The 21,501-nt window shown below is 39.5% G+C and overlaps 1 protein-coding gene across 1 annotated transcript in view; it reads right to left on the reverse strand.

Annotated features, from left to right (window-relative positions):
- LOC124156258 (delta-1-pyrroline-5-carboxylate synthase) overlaps window positions 1-6,914 on the reverse strand; it is a 106,111-nt gene extending 99,197 nt beyond the window's left edge. The window contains exon 1 of the mRNA XM_046530681.1: window positions 6,617-6,914. Coding sequence (XP_046386637.1) covers window positions 6,617-6,769 — 153 coding nt within the window. The 5' untranslated portion in view covers window positions 6,770-6,914. The remainder of the gene's footprint in view (window positions 1-6,616) is intronic.
- Between the last annotated feature and the right edge of the window lie 14,587 nt (window positions 6,915-21,501).

Raw genomic sequence — 21,501 nt, forward strand, 5'->3', positions numbered from 1 at the left:
TCACATGAAAAGATGTTCTCTAGCGCCGTGTTCAAAATTCAACACTGAGTTACTACTAGCTGATTTTTTGCAATCACCGAATAATCCAAGTATTTTCTTTGATTTTTAAATATTAACTATGTCAGAAGAATACTAAAATAAACGCTAGAATGAGAACGCTAAAATAATAAATTATATCTTTTCGACTAGTGAAAGTTTCCGAAATATAACATCAACTTCGCATGTCTTAATTCATTCTTACTTTTTACAAAATTGGGGAAAAAATAGTTTTTTACAAAAAAAACAGAAATGGCACTATAAAAAGTTTTTCGTCGTGAATGTGAAGTGAAAGAAAAGCAATCACTTTAGCCCAAGAGACAAACTTTAGCAAATTAAGAGAAAGTTATTGTATCTTTATTTATTTTCAAAACGTCTCTCATCTTGCCATTTTTTTTGTTCAAAACAATTCTTATGCCAAGCATTATAGGATATGTATAGTAATCAATAAAGCAGTAGAGGTCAAATGAAATTAAGAGTTGCATTAAAATATTGTAGGATTATTACATGAAGAGCTGTTGCCTAGTACCGCAATTCAACGCTGAAAAACTACTGGATTAGTTTTTTACTATAATCACTGAATGTCACGAATTTTTTCTTTCGTTTATGAAGATTAAAAATGTCGGAGGAAATAGATACGCCTAAATGATTATTCCTCTTTGACTGCAAAAATGTATATTCTACATAAAAAAATCACTTCCGCTACAAGAATGCACTTCCGACAAGACTATTTTATCCACATGTTAATATCACATCGTAACAGTCAGATAAAAGGAGACGTGAGATTATATAAGCACAGTACTGAGAGACCATGACAAGCGGATTAAGGTCGTTGACATTTTGGGAGAGATGACTAACGACTCGAGTTTTTTCTTCTTTTTTTGAGCGGGACAAATTTACTCCAGATTGGTATAGCGTATCTTTCATCTGTTTTATCAGTCAGACAGAGCAGATATGGCGAGCAAAAACGAATTCCAAGTCGCTGAATGCATTTAAACTAAATGAGCAATTCCTAAAAAGGTTTTCAATTGATTTTACCAGCCATATTCTGCTGAGAACTATCGTCTTGCAATATCGTGCAATAATTACGACCTTGAGTTAATCAAAGTATGCATAATAAAATTCGGTTTAACATGAGCAGCATCATATTTGTTTGACCAAATGTCAAAAAATAAATCAATTTAAATAGATTTACTAGGAGAAACTACTATCCATACCAATTAACGCATATGAGTTAACTTGCGACTTTTTGAACTTAAAAAATATTTTAAGTAGCATAATCAAATTCTGTCATCTGATAATTTTTGAGCGAACAAATTTTCAATATCCGCAAAAGCCATTCATCTTACTTCACTAACTAATTCTTTATTCTGAATGGAATAAATTCGAATTTTCAATCTTCAAATGATCGGGTATGTGAAACACCGTTTTTATAAGAACGAAATAATCTAATGATTCATATTAATACTATATACTGTCTATTTAAACGTTTATAATTGATTGTATGTATGAAATATTCTCTTTGACCTGCCGCAAGAAAAATGCTTCACAGACACAGTGCATTATAAAGCTAACCATCATGATGAATCCTCAGCAATACTCCAGCTTCAAATAATGTCAAGGATGACTAATCACTCAGTACACATTAATCAGTGCTCTAGTAAAATCAATAGAGGGCGGGTTTTAAGGGCTTCGTTACAAAAATATCACTCCACCATCCGGATTCGCCGTTTCCACAAACGACTTGTGCTAATGTGGCCTGCTGCGATCAAGAGGATACATGAAAGACTCACATACAGTGGCGGATCAATGAGAAGCGGGGCTAAGGGGGTTATAAGTCCCACCCCCATTGAGTCGAAACGCAGACTAGAATAAAATCGAAATTTTTGGAAGTTGCCATTTCTTACAAAATTACATAGTTTTATTTTCATTTACATTTACCAACTTCAACGAATTGAAATACAAATCATCTCTTGACTCAAGACCTATTTTACACGATTTTAGTATTTTACAATCCATTGGCAGATCAATAGGGGGGTAAAGGGGGGGGAGCATAGCCCCCTTGTGTACCCAATTAACACTATATAAAATGGTAATTTTAAGGTTTATTGGACAGTTAGTTTACTTTCACTGATATAGCAATTTATGCCTAATGATGATAATTACTCAACGAGACCCGGATCGCTTTATGTAAAAAAGTAGTAGCGGTATAAGTAAGAATTAAGCATCCATGAAACCTATAAATGTATGAAATACTACACTAGGCCGGCACTTATTTCTAAAAAAATGATCCGATTTAAGAGTTCCTGTTCTCAAAATGGGCGAATTGGGGAGAAAATAATTATTAAAAAATTCCAGGTTCGTGCGACATCGGATAGCCATGACTGAGGCGCGTAAAGGCGCCCATAGGGCCTGCACGTATTTATTTTTAATGTTGAGTTTTTCGATCCGGGTAACATGTTTCCTAGGGTAAACATGACATTTTAGAGCCCCATGAGCAAAAATTTCAACCGTTTTGACGTATCTTGATTCCTTCATACCGAAACGCTAACTCAAAGGCGCGGCTGGTGGCAGGGAGGCGGGTGGCGTGCGGTGGGCACCTTTGAGGTATCGTTTCGGCATGAAGGAATCAAGATACGTCAAAACGGTTGAAAGTTTTGCCCCTAAGCCTCTGAAATGCCATGTTTACCCTAGGAAATGTTTTATAAGGGGTCGAAAATCTCAACATTAAAAATAACTACATTCAGGTTTTAAAGGCGCCTTTAGGCGCCTCACGCACGAATATCCGACGTCGCACTAAGCTGGAAATTTTTTATATTTTTTTATCAATTCGCACATTTTGAGACCAAGAATTCTTAAATCGGATTATTTTGAAAAAAAAAATAAGCACCGGCCTAATACTACACAATGAATTTTGTTAAATGGTAATATTGTTCTGACCACCACTCCTGCTGGGAGGTTACCCCCTACTGAGCTCCCCCCCCCATGTCTCTGTATCCGCCACTGCTCACATACATCACTCGGTAGAAGAGTTTTTGAAATCACGCGACGGATGGACAATCAAGTGGTAGGGAAGGGGATGCATTTCGACGAAAATGAGGAAGTTTCGTTGATTTTCCGTTCGCGCATGACATTTATGGTTTCAAAGAGGATTAAGCAAGCGGAAAAAAAGAATGCCCAATCGAGACGAATCAATGAACCATCGATCGATACTCCAAATACATCCGACGTCATTAAGGTCGGAGGAATTTTCTGTCGCTGCCGATTGAATTCTCGCACCTCAATTTTCCGCGATAACGACCACCACAGAGAGCAATAATCCATAAACCCACAAGTGGGGAGGGTTCGAGGACTAATTCAATCGTCCATATATCACTTGAGCAGTTTCCTTTATACAAGAGTAATAGGATATTATGTCAACAAAAGGAAGGGCTTATTTTTTATGCGAAATTTTTATTATCCATTAAATTTATGACTACCCCGCTCTCGTAAGTCAAAGTGCGCGATTGATCTTGATTTTCAACAATAATTGAATCCCAAGCATGCATTGATGTATCTGCTGAATGGACTCAGCTCCCCAATTATTTCAATCACAAGGCTCTATTTGGCTAATTAATAATTGATGCGACGATTGCTAAGTTATCCCTCGTGATTATTTCCATTTTCAGGTAATTGCCGGGAGTACAAACGACACACATATTCCGAAACTAACATTTCATTGGGCAAAAAGCTATCAACAAGTAAACATCGATAGTTATTACCCTCGCAGCAAACCAAAATGGCCTCAGATAAACGCATTATAATGGCTCGCTAAAATTTCCGAAGATGAAATGGTCGAATATATCGATGATGAGTAATATTTTATCAAAAAATTGATAACTCGGGACGGCTGTTACAATGAATTAATGGCCATACTCACATCAAAACGCCTCATTTGTGGCCTTTACACCCGGTCATCATATTTATTAGTGAGTAGAACAGAGACGAAATCATAAGAAACGAGGCATAAAAATGAAATAGACTCACATAAAGTCGATCTCATAAAAAATCATCCTCTCATTAAGATTTTCCGAGGTAATACTAGGGAATGTTGACAATAGCGAAAAAAATATAAATAATAAGTGTACGGTGTAGAGTATCGGCTTGGTATGATGACTAGAGTATTGGCTTCGCATCCCGTGGGCCCCTGTTCAAAACCTGCAGGTGGCAGATAATTTTCAGAGACTGCTGCTTACCTACTTCTATGTTCTCACTAAGTGCAACACTCCTCCCATCGAATAGGACGTTAAGCACTGGTCCCCTTGGCACCTTTCGTTAAGAGCAGGTTAATTCTGACACCGAGTTTCCCTCCACCCTTCCTTTCCTAGTGGTGCAAATGGTCTCAGCTGGCGGTCGCTTCCTCTAAATACCTTACTAAGGTATGGTCACAATCCAATCGACCTGTCGACATTAAGACTGTAAATTTAAAATTTTTTCTCATTGTTCCACTTACGATCTTATTTCAAAGCAATCAAGCAAGCGAGAATCGCAATTCTGATGTATTTGGATTCGTCTCCATGAGATTCGAGCCCGCCATCGGGCCTCATATGCAAGCTAATGTATTCTGCGGCCACACAATATTATCATGATAAAGAAGCTAACAACCTTATTGATCAGGATAAGTCTATGACAAGTATCACCTGAACATATTAGCAGTGTTGAAATTTGTCGTGAATTGGTGATTACCCCTGCAATAAAGGAGAATATTTTCAACCAGGATAGGAAACACGCATCCAAATACCAGGAAAAAGAATAGATTATAACCGAATCCATAACATTCAACGAGCATATATTATTTCGGAGGAATCTATAAAAAAAAACACCAATAACTTCCTCGTATAGTATTGTGTGAATATCCATGTATGCTCGCCATTATCACTCCAACACAGCGACCCGCTCAGTTAGCGGGTATCTGCACGGAGCGCGTCGAAGCACATAAAACCAGAGACGGATGAGAAGCTGAGATGAAGTTACCGGCCTTAGTGTCAGATACTTTTAGAAAATTTTATTTGGTCATAAGTACCAACTACAATTTAAGAGAGGATAAGGCTACAGTTATAAGGGTTTTCTACGTCACTTTCCATATTTTTTACACTAAGTGGATCATATACGAGAATATATTGTGGTGGTAAAATGCTAAGCCCATTATCGACACAAAATATTTAGCAATAACAAATTTTAACTATTTTAGATACAGACCCTTAGTGGAGCAATGATACTTAAGCTGTGGATAACTTAACAAGTAGTCACGACGTTCTTGGCATCTAGGCTTGATAAAACAGCTTAATCCACTGAGTAGCGATACCTCACGATCAAATAAGTAGCTTTCAATTATTACGTTAAATTTGTGATAATGTTAAAATTACTAGACAGAGAATCTAACGTGGGGGTAACTTTTCTTTTTTAATATTTTAACACATAATAGCCAGTAGGTATTAACGAACTGTGAAATCATTTCAACCACAAATCTCTAAAGAAGCGATTATCTGCTTATTTTGGATTACCTCTTCTGTTTCCACCAGGCTCTGGCAGGTTTAAATAAATATATATAGATAAATTTGCTTATTCTACACAGCTTTTATCGGTACGATCTCGACCGGTTACAAAAGCCTTGTGCCCTAATATTCAGTCGAGTTAGTACCGAGTAAGGTTGCGTGGAAAAGAAAAAGTAATCAATATATTTATTTCACCATGAGCATGTTCCACAGAGTTAAAATGCAAAAAAAATTAAGATATACTTTTTCAGGGGTTTGTGGAAAAGCAGCATACAGTAAATGATGATTAATTTAACAAACTAATTACTAAATTACGAGTATATGATGGTTCAATTTTCTGAAAATATTACAACTGCGAGTACAAAATAACCTACCATGTAATCGATGGTGGTAACACGATGATGGTATTTAACTGTTATTTTTTCACAACTGTTATATTTTTTTTAAATTTGAGCCAATAATTACTTGATATAATTTTTGGTTTTGTTCCCGGCGAATAATTGAAGTAAAAATTTCGCGGGTTTCGCTCCGGGTCAGGCCCTCCATATCTCCTTCCAACGCTTCGATGAGCAACTCGCCTATCATCTTCAGGGATTCAGGAATGGGCGAGTTGCTCGTCGAAACGTTGAAAGGAGACATGGAGGATCTGACCCGGTGCGGAACCCGAGAAATTTTTACTTCAATTATTCGCCGGGAAAAAAAAAATTATATCAAGTAATTATTGGCTCAAATTTTTTAAAAATATAACAGTTGTGAAAAAACAACAGTTAAATATAACAGTTGTGAGAACGGAAAAGGAAGACCTCGAAAAAAATATATGGAACAAGTAAAGAGAGATGTGAAAGAGAAGAAATACGTAGGTGTGAAAAGATTAGCTGATAGGAGAATTGAGTGGAGAGCTGCGTCAAACCAATCCTAGGATTTTTGACCAGCGATGATGAACAGTTGTGAGTAGAAAGTATGGTAGGTACAGTGTAACCTTTGCCGGTAACACAATTACTTTCGCTCAGTTTACCACCCACAATTGCCGCATGCAAATAACTGACCTGCAGCATTGACGCCCCCCTTCGGGCTCCACCCACGACCACCGTGGACAGCCGGTTGTGCTTGAAGAGCGGCGACCGATGAGCAACCTTGCTTCCGCCGGTCAGCGCCCGCCACGCCGACCGCTGACCCACGGGCAAGGTGAACAGCAGCATCACGGCAAAAGGACAGGATTCGACGCCGGAGCGATGTTATTTGTGCACACACGACCGCCAAAGGAGTCGGTAGAAGAAGCAGAAGATACACGCGAGAGGGCGTTGAAGTGGATGACTGGTCAGACAGCTGGACACTGAATGCACGGAAGCCCCACGCGGGTGGTTGGATGCACGGTCCGCGAACTTTGGAACTTCGAGATAAGGGAGAGAGAGAGAAGAGCAAGGGGGAAAATGAAGATTGAGATATGTGTGAGTATATTGGGCAAAAAGCGGAAAGAGTTAACGGCAGACAATTGGCTGTCGATTACGAGGGTAATGTTGTGCGAGGAAAATTCCTAGAGGCTTATCGGGGGTAGCATGTGGAGTCGTCGAAGGTTAGTGACGTCGCGTCGGGTGCACGATGGCAAGTGATGGTTGTTTACAAGAGGTAGGTTGTATATGATGGAGTGATGAATGGAAAACAAAGCAAATATATTCAAATCCGGGGATCGGATTGGTGTGGTGGCTAGAGAGTTGCTTCCACACCCCGTGAGCTCGGATTCGGACATCGGCGTTGGCAGAAAGTTTTTAGGGACAGCCAGATCCACGAATATTACAAAAGAGGATCGTCAAGTCGGCCTCTAAATGTAGTCAACCACCACTCATGGGTATACAAAAGTCTCCACTGGCGTCGCTGATGGACAAAATTATCCATATTCCACAGGGAAATAAAGTATGGTTGGCGAATTAACCGAATTTAATATACATGATTACATCATCTTCCACATTCATAAAAGCTCTATGATATTCCTCGCAACGACAAAATTGTGATGTAGTAATAGGAAAAAAACTGGATCGCATTGCACTCGTAACCGCGCCGCGGAGAATATTTCACATAGTAATTATTGCATGTTGTTTTCAATACCAATAACAAAAGAAGACCTTTTGCCTGTGAGGCCCTTGTGCCTCCCCAGAAAAAAATCCGGATCCGGCTCTCTTCACGAGTATTTAATTTAAAGGAATTAAAATTTCCATACGGAACAAGCAACATGTAAACGAAAGCTATCGCTGTTGTCAGCCAATCAATCTCAAAACGTGATCTCGGTTTTTTCCGTTTCAATCTTGGATCCCTTTGCAGAAGCCGATAATTCTTCATACATAGATTTACTTTGAGATAATGCTACATTTGCCTTCAGTAGTCCAACGCCTCGCGATTATACCGTACATGGTTTCTTCCGCTGGTTGATGAAATTCTTCATCACAAACACCTAAAAACTCTACTCTAGTTTCAGCCGGGCTGAAAGCACATTGTCTGTCACTTTCGAAAGGATACGTGACTTCATGAAACTGGCCACCACCACATTTTATTTTTCTCCTGTGTTTAATCTGCTATCAGAGGTTCAGAGATCTGACTCTCGTTGCGGCACGTAGAGTTTGTGAGGCAACCATCTTCAAACTCTGTACAAAAATTCACCCGAGTCAAATCCCAACAACTAAGATCAAAAACCACTTTCATGAATGGCCTCCCTTTATTGCATCAACGAGGTATAAATGAGATCGGTCTATTTGTAGATGATTTATGTTTATTCGCAGCCTTATTTCTTAATAAATTAATAATGAATAAATTAATGGAAGAATTCACAAAGGATAATCCCACCAATTAAAAAAGTTATTAATTCCCTTTGAATTTAAGGATATAAAATGAATAATTTTACTGCGCACATTTTCCCATCAATATTGAGCGCTAAAACAACAAGAAAAAAAAACAGGAGACGGATTCAGAGTTATCATTTTATAGTCATATGTAATTTTAACTGCTTTCCAGCATGAATAACTTAAATGGGTTTGGACAACAAATGTACTGAATTTCGGGCTATTCTTCAAAACACGCAGAATAATGGATTTCAAAGAAGTTGTAGCCCAAAAATCTTTTCCAATTATACCAACCCATACCGCAAACTCTAGTGAAGTAACAGAAGAAGAAACAGGGAGTAGAGTGGCTAATCATAAGAATTTCCTATGGTTGAATAAAAAATATCCCCCCTCCCGTCATCCAGCAATACAGTGGAACGAATTTTTTACTGTCACGGAATATGCGGGGCCACCTATACAAGTAAAAGTAATATGAAAGTTATTTCCACCATTCCCTTTAAGAACGATAGAACACAGATGCCATTCTTGTTGGCTTTCATTCGTAGTCAAATAGAAAATCCGATGCGCAATATATGGACTCTAAGCCCTTCAATCACAAAATCATATTGGTCATGCTTCATCAAGCGAAGACCGACTTTGGAGCTTACGAATACTCTCAGTTTGGACTTCAGTCTTTTCCCTTTAGATTGCAGTCTACTAGTCAGTTCAGGCAGCTTGGCTGCAATTTATACCAGGGATAGCAATCGACGTAAAGTAAATATAAATAAAATAAACGTAAAGTAAATAAAAATAAAAGTAAACGAAAGTCAAAACCAATAAAATTTCAATAGTTATGTTCCGAGAAGCGAAATGCAGAAACGAAACGAAATGTATTTAAACCCGGAGAGCTAAACTCATGGTGGAAACGAAATCGGAGTGAAAACTACTTCGGGTCGAAACTAAACTAAAACTCTACGACGAAACGAAACGTAGATAATGTTTCGCACCGGAGGGACCACGTGCTTCACCGTCGAACAGTTTAGTTTCGACCCACACGCCGAGTACGAAATATGGTTGAATGAAGTAGAGGTTCGACATACCGCCATTAGATGCGTGGGGCACTCATATTTTTACCACTAGCAGGAGAGTGATGAACATAAACTGGCCATTCGATTTTTAATTTCGATGTTTTAACCTCTCTACACGCATGTCAAACGTAATGGGTTGAAACTATTCCCTCCTATCCCCCTCCACTCAACTTCTGGGGTCAAAACTTAACTGTGATCAGCGGAGTTTCGATTAATTAAGTTTCTTTCCTGGGAATATAGTTTCGTCTAGGGTCGAAACTTAACCCCTTGGTGGTTTTAATTTCGTGCGGGAACGAAATTAACCTGGGCCTCGTATTTTTGTTTCCCTCCGGATCGAAACGAAACATTTTCGCTTCGTTTCACTTGCCATCCCTGTTTTAAACCCACATATGTACCGATGGTGAACAGGATTCGGTGAAATCGGATGGGATGTGTGATTAAAAAAATGGAAAAATATAAATCGGAAGGAGGGCAAATGGGCTGTATGTGCAATCCTAAATGAGACATTCGGTACATGTATCCAGTGATTCAAAACATGAGCCAAACTTCCTCACAAAGAACAAAGCAGTCATTTACCAATGAAATACATATTGCATAAATGAAACCGTCATGCTGCGTTGGATAAAAGAAGAAGAGAAAAAAATTAAATGCATGGAAGAGTGATTTAAAATGTAGCTTTTACCTTGGGCTTTGGGGAAGATGAACAGAGGCTTATTTTATGGAATTAATTACTATTCTCGCCAGGTAAACTGAAGAAGAGTGTGTCTCTACTTTCATTGATATTAGTTTCATTTTCATGGGTAGATATGATGGCAATTCAATCATGGATGAGCTGATTTTATCGTAGGAATTCTGTTGAAATTTTAGCTCTCCATATGATTATAGTCAGCTCGTAGTCATAAGGCATGCTTATTGGAGGGTCTTACTGCCCGAATTACTGTGCACGCCCAATTAAATTCAATGCAATTTTCATTCTCCACGAATTTTAAGTTTAATGTATTGCATTTATGCAAAAAAATCACCCCCCTCCACTGCCAAAATCCCTAGAGGTGGCTTGAAAAACTACAAATCCCAAAAGTGAGAGAAGTTTGAGTTTTATTAATCGTAGAGAGTTGCTCTTTAAAAAAGTACATCTACATCTACAAATTACCCTGCGAGCCACCTCTAGGGTGTTTGGCAGGGGGTGATCAATCACCAGCATGCAGCATGCATTTGGACTCCCACATGCACACCACACCGTCCAAGAAACGTCCCGTATAATAACAAACTATACTACTATATGCTGTTAGAAATAGAATATAGAATAGAAATTCAGAAACATGCAGTAAGTTTTACATAGGTTAGTAGGCTACACTACAAGTCATGCAATCTATTTACGCGTTCTATTGCTGCCGTTATAATCTCTTATTGATCGTGGAAAAAATGACATTCGGAATCTGTCTGTTCTGCAATCTATCTCTCTTATTTTATTTATATGATCTGATCTTCCGTAGTACGTTGGCGTCCGCAAGATATGGTTAACTTCGTCAGAAAAGACACTGCTCTTGAATTTATCTAAAAGGTTTAGTCTATTTTTCAATCTACGGTCCGACAGAGATTCCCATCCGAATTTATCTAAGAGGTCAGTTACACTAACAAGACTATCGTAACGACCTTTCACATACCTGGCAGCTCTTCTTTGCACGCGTTCTAACTCTGTTATTAAGCCTTTTTCATGAGGGTCCCAAACACTGGCAGCGTATTCCAAATGTGGTCTAACGAGGGAAAAGTAGCTAATTTCTCTCACTTTGTCGTCGCACTTTCCTAATATTCTTTTAACAAAACCCATTTTACGATTAGCTTGACCGGTTATTTCTCGAATATGTTTATTCCACGATAGATCATTATTGAGTCTAACCCCTAGATATTTCACAGATTCAACTGCCTTTAACTGCGCGCCCCGAATGACATAGTTACGCTGTAGGGAGTTATTCTTCTTCCAGAAATTCATTACGACGCATTTTTCCAAATTTAATTCTAACTGCCAAGCATCGCACCAAGCTTGGATAGCAGCAAGGTCATTCGTTAGTTCATCTATATCTTTGCTGGGACGAATTTCTCTGTAAACTACAGCGTCGTCTGCAAATAATCGTAACTTACTCTGCACTACTTCGCCAATGTCGTTTATATAAAGAAGGAATAGGAGCGGGCCAATGACACTACCCTGAGGAACGCCAGAAGTCACTCTAACCTCATTGGAGACTGCACCGTCTAATACTACTCTTTGGACGCGGTCGCTCAGAAATTCTCTAATCCAGGAAATGACATCTTCGTCTAGACCATAAGATTTCAGTTTTATTATTAACTTTCCGTGGGGTACTTTATCAAATGCCTTTTTGAAATCAAGAAAAATCGCGTCTACTGGAATGTTGTCTTCCCCGGAGACTAAAATATCGTGGGCGAAAAGCGCTAACTGAGTTTCGCACGATCTGCTTTTCCTGAATCCATGTTGAGTTCCCATTAATAAGTTTTGCGCGTCTAGGTGTTTCATTACCGAGCTGACTACGATGTGTTCAAGGACTTTGCAAGAGATGGACGTTAAAGATATCGGCCTGTATTTAGATGGCTGTTCCTTGTCTCCACTTTTAAATATAGGCGTTACATTAGCGATTTTCCAGTCATTAGGTACTTCGTGTTGCTTGATGGATTTACTGAATATTAACTGCAAGTAGGGGGCAAGTTCTGAGGCTAGTTCTTTATATACGCGAGAAGGGATTTCGTCTGGACCAGGTGATTTATTTGGACTAAGCGATTTCAATATATTTTCTATTCCGAGCGTACTAATGTCAATAGGTGGCATCTTATGTATACAGGGATTGTCATCGGTCTCGGGTGAGTTTTCGGAAGGCTCCGTGAACACGCTCTTAAAGTAGGAATTTAATAAATTGGCTTTATCGTAACTGCTTGTCAACACATCTCCATTGTCGTTTCTCAGCGAACATACGGTAGATCGTTTACCTTGAACTTCCCTAACATATGACCAAAATGCTTTTGGGTTATCCTGTAACTGCTCTACTAGTGTTTTTCTTTTAAAATTCGTGAACGCATTCCTGAACGCTTCCTTCGTGGCGGCTTTAGTCATCCTATATTTTTTAATTATTAGCTCGCGTTCATTAGCGGATAAATCCGTGCTGACTTTTTTCATTTTAGCATGACACGCTCTCTGTCGCCTCAATGATTTTCTCACTTCCGCGTCGTACCATCTCGGTTCGCTGCCTTCTTTTACTATTTTACTAGGGATGTAGCTATTTATTCCCGAAGTTACGAGCGAAAGAAAAGCTTTCCAAGTATTCTCTACATTTAACTTTAATACTGATTCTTGAAACTCGGGGAAAGCATTTTTCATATGACTCTTAAACCCATCAAAATTAGCTCTTTTAAAAATGAAAACTTTACGCTCTTTTTTAAAGTTTACAGCGGTATTTAGAGAAAACTTTGCAGTTACTACCCTATGGTCACTTATTCCTTCGACAGTGCCAAAGTTTATTACCTGATGTGGTATATTTGTCGCTAATAAATCAAGAATATTTTCTCCTCTGTTCGGTGCGGATGCTATTTGAAACAATGAATTAGATGTGAAAGTGTGTAATAAAGCCTCGCAGATCACTTTATCCCTCCCACCAGGAATGAAGCTATAAGTCTCCCAATCTATAGAAGGTACGTTGAAATCTCCACCCACAATCAAGTTTCTTTCAGGATACTTGGATGCTACGCTGTTTATTTGATTTTGAAAATCCAACATTGACGTTATATCTGAGTTAGGTGGTCTGTAATACGAACATAATAAAATAGTTTTGAATGTTTTACCCGTCTAAAGTAATGACGGGCCAAATAATCCGATTTAATATCCAAATAAACTTCCAAACCTGACAACGGGAGAACGTCTCTCTCTCTCTCCCTCTCTCTCTCGGGAGGTATTCCATACACACCGAACCACGGCCATTCCCCCAAACTTTGAAGCTGAATCCGCCCCACGCTGGAACAGCGCAATTACTCGCCCAATACAAACGGCAGCCGGATCATAAAAACTGATGCGTTTTATTTTTCTTTGGAGATGATATCGAAATCAAAGTATGTTTTACCCGTCTAAAGTAATGACGGGCCAAATAATCCGATTTAATATCCAAATAAACTTCCAAACCTGACAACGGGAGAACGTCTCTCTCTCTCTCCCTCTCTCTCTCGGGAGGTATTCCATACACACCGAACCACGGCCATTCCCCCAAACTTTGAAGCTGAATCCGCCCCACGCTGGAACAGCGCAATTACTCGCCCAATACAAACGGCAGCCGGATCATAAAAACTGATGCGTTTTATTTTTCTTTGGAGATGATATCGAAATCAAAGTATGTTTTACCCGTCTAAAGTAATGACGGGCCAAATAATCCGATTTAATATCCAAATAAACTTCCAAACCTGACAACGGCATCACCGCAGGCGATGAAGAAAAAATCCAATTACAACAGGTAAACAAAAGCAGCGATAAATCGATGAAGCTTGATTCCTGCTCCCTGCCTCCCACTCGGCAGATTACGGCGTGACCAAAAATGAAATATTACCAACATGCTTAATCCCTCTGGCCGCAGAAAATCACAGAGGAGGCTTATCTCTTAACGATACGACTGGGGGTATTTTCCGCTTCTATGAATGTCAGCAGGCAAATGTTTACTCAATCCCGCCTTCATCGGAACCCGTCAGCCGCGGGCGACCTTGTCAATGGCGGGGTCTCAATGAAGTCACGATGAAGCAATCCGTGATTTCAAAGGAAAATATTATGCACTCATCTCTCACCATTTCCATAGAGTGATGTCCATGTCTCTTGTCAAGAGCTTCGGGTCAGAATGCACTTGGGAGTTAGACCACTAATGACTAGAACAAGCGAGGTGGCTAAAATAAAAACTTGATACTTACGTTGACGCATGAGACTCGTCCTCTACTTCATCTGCATCCACGAGGTACCATGCAAGCTACCACCAGGATGTGTGGCACGGGGTGATTCCACACCAGGCATGCAGCCATCATCCTAGCCTCAATCAGAAACGCGCTCGCTTTCCGAACGCAGGCCAAGCGCACAAGACGAGACAAAGGCGTAACAATGAGAGGAAGATCCCCCCTAAAGCCTCAGGGAAATAAAAAAAATATTTTAAACTTTAGTCTAGTTTTGACACATAATACCTGCATCCGCTTAAAACTAAATTTTAGCTCCAAAATGATGTAAAATGTATTTCCAGGCAAGCAATTTTTCAACAATTTTCCCGGACCCTCCGTCGCCTAGGGCGGGCGGGTCGCAATGCCAGACGATCCCGTCCCCCCAAAGCATATTATTCCTAGTTACACCACTTCAATGATATGCGGCGAGACCAGAAACTAGGAGAGTACTAAGGACACGAACATGCTACCATGCAAATATTACTGTTAGTGAGTAATGATAAAAGAAAAGTTACCGTACTAAGTGATTTATGAATGCATGAGCATAGAATAGCGGCATACTAAAAGTGGGGTTTCACCTGAAAATAACAGCATCGTTCTTTTAGGTTTTCATCGCATATTCCAAGTATTCTATTAATAAATCCTAATTTACGATTTGCCTTCCCGAAAATTTCCTAAATGTGCTTGCCTCAGGATAATTCCTAGATAAGAAATACTCCTAAATACCAAATCTACTCTACATTATTAACTTTGGTTTAATAAATACACCAAAGATGAAGTTCACCATGAAAAAATATTTGACTCAGCCGGGATTCAAATCTAGACCCGATTGCCGGTCAAGCGTGTTATCCAGTTACACCGCCAAACCATTTATTCAGAGCAAACTTCAGGGCGGGTTTTACCGGAAAAGGTGTTGACGTCACAAATCCACACTGTGACACATCTACATCTACATAATACCCTGCGAGCCACCTCTGAGGTGTTTGGTAGGGGGTGATCAATCACCAGCATGCAGCATGAAATTGGACTCCCACATGCACACTACACGGTACAAAAAACGTCACGTTATATAGCTACGTTGTAGGGAGTTATTCTTCTTCCAGAATTTCATTAAGACGCATTTTTTCAAATTTAACATTAACTTCCATGCATCGCACCACGCTTGGATAGCAGCAAGATCTTTGCTGGCACGCATTTCTCTGTAAACTACGGCATCGTCTGCAAATAATCGTAACTTACTGTGTACTACTTCGCCAATGTTGTTTACATAAAGAAGGAATAGGAGTGGGCCAATGACGCTACCCTGAGGGAAGCCAGAAGTGGGAGACTGCACCGCCTAATACTACTCTTTGGACGCGGTCGCTCAAAAGTTCTCTATCCAGCAAATGACATCTTCATCTAGACCATAAGATTTCAGTTTTATTATTAACTTTCCGTGGGGTACTTTATCAAATGCCTTTTTGAAATCAAGAAAAATCGCGTCTACTGGAATGTTGTCCTCTCCGGAGACTAAAATATCGTGGGCGAAAAGCGCTAACTGGGTTTCGCTTGATCTACTTTTCCTGAATCCATGTGGAGTTCTCAATAACAAGTTTTGCACGTCTAGATGTTTCATTACTGAGCTGACTACAATGTGTTCAAGGACTTAACATGAGATGGACGTTAAAGATATCGGTCTGTAATTAGATGGCTGTTCCTGGTCTCCACTTTTGAATATTGGCGTTACGTTAGCAACTTTCCAGTCATTAGGTACTTCGTGTTGCTTGATGAATTTACTGAATATTAACTGCAAGAAGGGGGCAATTTCTGAGGCTAGTTCTCTACATACGCGAGACGGGATTTCGTCTGGACCAGGCGATTCATTTGGTCTGAGCGATTTCATACTGTCATGTCATACTTTCATGTCTAATACTACTCTTTGCACGCGGTCGCTCAAAAGATACTCTTAGCTTCATTCAACCTTGTGATTACTTTCAGTTTATATCACTACGACACAATGGAACTGTGAATTTACTAAACGCCTTTTAGGCAACAAAATGATAACAGTTCTGAGAAACCTCATTGAAAGTGTATAGGGCTTAAGGTATATATATATTTTTCTGTAAGGTATATATACATTTTTCTGTAAAACCCATTTCTCTAAAATTTAGCTGTTCTATTCGAAGAGTGATTTTTACCTCCAGAGGTTCCATCGCACCATACTACCTACCTGATCAAATTATTTTTCGCTAACTTCCCCGACTGCCAATGGCGATATCTTCCAATTAACTTTTCCGTAATTGATTTTCCGATTGGCTCCATCTTCAAAGCTGTCTTGAAGTATCCATCGAATTTCTCCGCCCCATTCCATCCCGAAAGTGAAGTCAACTTTCGCTTAACCGTGAAGAAGACAGCTTCGCCCCCAAAACTGAAGGAATGGCGACCCCTCCAGGGCGTACCACTGCTCTTCCTCAGCTCCGCTGCCTCCATTCCCCCTCCTCCCCCCCGAGGGATGCGAGAGGTGTGGGGGAGGAAAAAGCTGCGACCCTGCGTTCGACAACTTCTGAAACTACTCCGGGAACTTTCCGCTTGCTGATATTTACATGAGTCAACCGTTGAAGGGAGTTTGAGAGGGATGGGGAAGGGGGATACTTCCAACTTTCGTATCGAACAAAGCCGTCACGAGGGGAATAGATCAGATCGGAAAGGTACCAGAGAGGAGACTCACATCTCGCGCATGAAGATACTAGATTTGAGAAAGCATTAGCCAATAATCCAAATTCTATGCGCAAACGAGAAAAATGACTCACGTCGCTGTTTACTATGGCTAATCACTCATAAGTTTGGTATAAGGAAATAGACTACAAAGCGGAGAGATATGAAATACCATTGTTTCCTCGTGCTACATATTAAGGATAGCAACGGTGTCTCAATTAATAAAATTAATGGCGTCACTCGCTAGGACGACTCATTGCGGGTTTATATTTTTCCATTGTTCTGAGAAACCTCATTGTTGCCAAATCCTTGCATGGATTTACTACATGATTAACTAAATTCTGGCTAGTTTGACTTTTGCACGAATGAGCGAGTATTTTATATTATCACTTTTATTTGATTTGATTTTATTTTTTCTTTATTTATTTATTTTTTTTATTCCATGCATCGCTACTTTCCACCATTTAATTCATAGTACGAAGTGTAACGTCATTTTTGGAACAGAAAGTTGGCTAACAGATGATGATTCAGACAATGAGATCTTCCCAAAATCGTTCACTGTTTATCGGAAAGATAGAATTAATCGAGTTGGGGGCGGAGTTTTTATAGCTGTAAAAAATTCAATCGTCAGCCAAGCGATAACGGTAACTGAGACCAGCGTTGAATCTGTGTGGTGTTCAATTAAATGTCCAAAATTCAAAACTATTTTATTATGTTCGTATTACAGACAACCTAACTCATATATAACGTCAGTGTTGGATTTTCAAAATCAAATAAACAGCGTAGCATCCAAGTATCCTGAAAGAAACTTGATTGTGGGTGGAGATTTCAACGTACCTTCTATAGATTGGGAGACTTATAGCTTCATTCCTGGTGGGAGGGATAAAGTGATCTGCGAGGCCTTATTACACACTTTTACATCTAATTCATTGTTTCAAATAGCATCCGCACCAAACAGAGGAGAAAATATTCTTGATTTATTAGCGACAAATATACCACATCAGGTAATAAACGTTGGCACTTTCGAAGGAATAAGTGACCATAATGTAGTAACTGCAAAGTTTTCTCTAAATACCGCTGTAAACTTTAAAAAAGAGCGTAAAGTTTTCATATTCAAAAGAGCTGATTTTGATGGGTTTAAGAGTCATCTGAAAAATGCTTTCCCGGAGTTTCAAGAATCAGTATTAAAGTTAAATGTAGAGAATACTTGGAAAGCTTTTCTTTCGCTCGTAACTTCGGGAATAAATAGCTACATCCCTAGTAAAATAGTAAAAGAAGGCAGCGAACCGAGATGGTACGACGCGGAAGTGAGAAAATCATTGAGGCGACAGAGAGCGTGTCATGCTAAAATGAAAAAATTCAGCACGGATTTATCCGCTAATGAACGCGAGCTAATAATTAAAAAATATAGGATGACTAAAGCCGCCACGAAGGAAGCGTTCAGGAATGCGTTCACGAATTTTAAAAGAAAAACACTAGTAGAGCAGTTACAGGATAACCCAAAAGCATTTTGGTCATATGTTAGGGAAGTTCAAGGGAAACGATCTACCGTATGTTCGCTGAGAAACGACAATGGATATGTGTTGACAAGCAGTTACGATAAAGCCAATTTATTAAATTCCTACTTTAAGAGCGTGTTCACGGAGCCTTCCGAAAACTCACCCGAGACCGATGACAATCCCTGTATACATAAGATGCCACCTATTGACATTAGTACGCTCGGAATAGAAAATATATTGAAATCGCTTAGTCCAAATAAATCACCTGGTCCAGACGAAATCCCTTCTCGCGTATAGAAAGAACTAGCCTCAAAAATTGCCCATTACTTGCAGTTAATATTCAGTAAATCCATCAAGCAACACGAAGTACCTAATGACTGGAAAATCGCTAATGTAACGCCTATATTTAAAAGTGGAGACAAGGAACAGCCATCTAATTACAGGCCGATATCTTTAACGTCCATCTCTTGCAAAGTCCTTGAACACATCGTAGTCAGCTCGGTAATGAAACACCTAGACGCGCAAAACTTATTAATGGGAACTCAACATGGATTCAGGAAAAGCAGATCGTGCGAAACTCAGTTAGCGCTTTTCGCCCACAATATTTTAGTCTCCGGGGAAGACAACATTCCAGTAGACGCGATTTTTCTTGATTTAAAAAAGGCATTTGATAAAGTACCCCACGGAAAGTTAATAATAAAACTGAAATCTTATGGTCTAGACGAAGATGTCATTTCCTGGATTAGAGATTTTTTGAGCGACCGCGTCCAAAGAGTAGTATTAGGCGGTGCAGTCTCCAATGAGGTTAGAGTGACTTCTGGCGTTCCTCAGGGTAGTGTCATTGGCCCACTCCTATTCCTTCTTTATATAAACGACATTGGCGAAGTAGTGCAGAGTAAGTTACGATTATTTGCAGACGACGCTGTAGTTTACAGAGAAATCCGTTCCAGCAAAGATATGGATGAACTAACGAATGACCTTGCTGCTATCCAAGCTTGGTGCGATGCTTGGCAGTTAGAATTAAATTTGGAAAAATGCGTCGTAATGAATTTCTGGAAGAAGAATAACTCCCTACAGTGCCACTATATCATTCGGGGCACCCAGTTAAAGGCAGTTGAATCCGTGAAATATCTAGGGGTTAGACTCAATAATGATCTATCGTGGAATAAACATATTCGAGAAATAACCGGTCAAGCTAATCGTAAAATGGGTTTTGTTAAAAGAATATTAGGAAAGTGCGACGACAAAGTGAGAGAAATTAGCTACTTTTCCCTCGTTAGACCACATTTGGAATACGCTGCCAGTGTTTGGGACCCTCATGAAAAAGGCTTAATAACAGAGTTAGAACGCGTGCAAAGAAGAGCTGCCAGGTATGTGAAAGGTCGTTACGATAGTCTTGTTAGTGTAACTGACCTCTTAGATAAATTCGGATGGGAATCTCTGTCGGACCGTAGATTGAAAATTAGACTAAACCTTTTAGATAAATTCAAGAGCAGTGTCTTTTCTGACGAAGTTAACCATATCTTGCGGACGCCAACGTACTACGGAAGATCAGATCATATAAATAAAATAAGAGAGATAGATTGCAGAACAGACAGATTCCGAATGTCATTTTTTCCACGATCAATAAGAGATTATAACGGCAGCAATAGACCTCGTAAATAGATTGCATGACTTGTAGTGTAGCTTACTAACCTATGTAAAACTTAAAGCATGCTTCTGAATTTCTATTCTATATTCTATTTCTAACAGCATATAGTAGTATAGTTTGTTATTATACGGGACGTTTTTTGGACGGTGTGGTGTGCATGTGGGAGTCCAAATGCATGCTGCATGCTGGTGATTGATCACCCCCTGCCAAACACCCTAGAGGTGGCTCGCAGTGTATTATGTAGATGTAGATGTACTTCTGACCTGAACACGCTAGCATGGCTGGAGAACCTATGAACAACACGGAGGAACGCCCAAAAGCCGTAACTTATATGTCATTTGTAACATTTTTATGATCATGTATATGTACGTGGGGATCCTGCTGAACGCTAGTAATTGGTCACCCCTTGCCAAACGTCCAGGAAGTAAAAACCATATAATAGGTATTTGGCGGTACGCTTTCAGTTGTTGTTAGTTGCTTGTTATGAATGGACGTATCGCAATTTTTGATTAGGCTAAGTTTGCCCAAATTGGCACATATTTTCAATCTCAACACCTCAACTCAGGTAAACTCTGTAAAATGACGGCGCAGAATGGCACATTTTTTCAGGAATAAAACTAGTTGTCAGTAGTCTTAAGCGCCGTTTTCATCTGAACTATGTAGAGCACCTTACGCATAAATAAATTCCAGATCCGAAAAAAGCGATAAATTAAGAGAGATATTTTTCCGAACGAATAGATATAGGAATTCGTTTTTCCCCTGAACCATAAAGGCCTTCCATTAATATCAATCGAAATTTTGTTTGAAACTTTGCTTTTTCTACGTAAACGGCTGGTGCCCAAACAGCCCCTGCCACACGCCTTTTTAGGTGGATTACGGGGTGGTATGTATGTAGATGTACGTCGTTCCTCTGCATTTAAACACCCTGGTATGCATCGTGTTAGCCCTTGTTGGAGGTGCGCAAAATGCCAGAGGTCGATCTATCTACAGAAATAGCTATATAATCGCTACTATTTCTTCAAAAAAGTAATATTTAAACCCTATAGGTTAGTTCTTCGATGATTTTAAACCCCAAGCTTCTCCAGATTTGAGGAAAACTCTACATGCATTTTAAAAAGCTCAGAACTGAACATAATTTAACATGAGTGGACTCGCAAACTCTGAGCAGTATTCGCAAGTAGTGCCTCTCAATGGGCTATCAGCGGAAGGTCTAATATAAAA

This window comes from Ischnura elegans, chromosome 3 (assembly GCF_921293095.1).
Source record: "Ischnura elegans chromosome 3, ioIscEleg1.1, whole genome shotgun sequence".
NCBI lineage: Eukaryota > Metazoa > Arthropoda > Insecta > Odonata > Coenagrionidae > Ischnura > Ischnura elegans.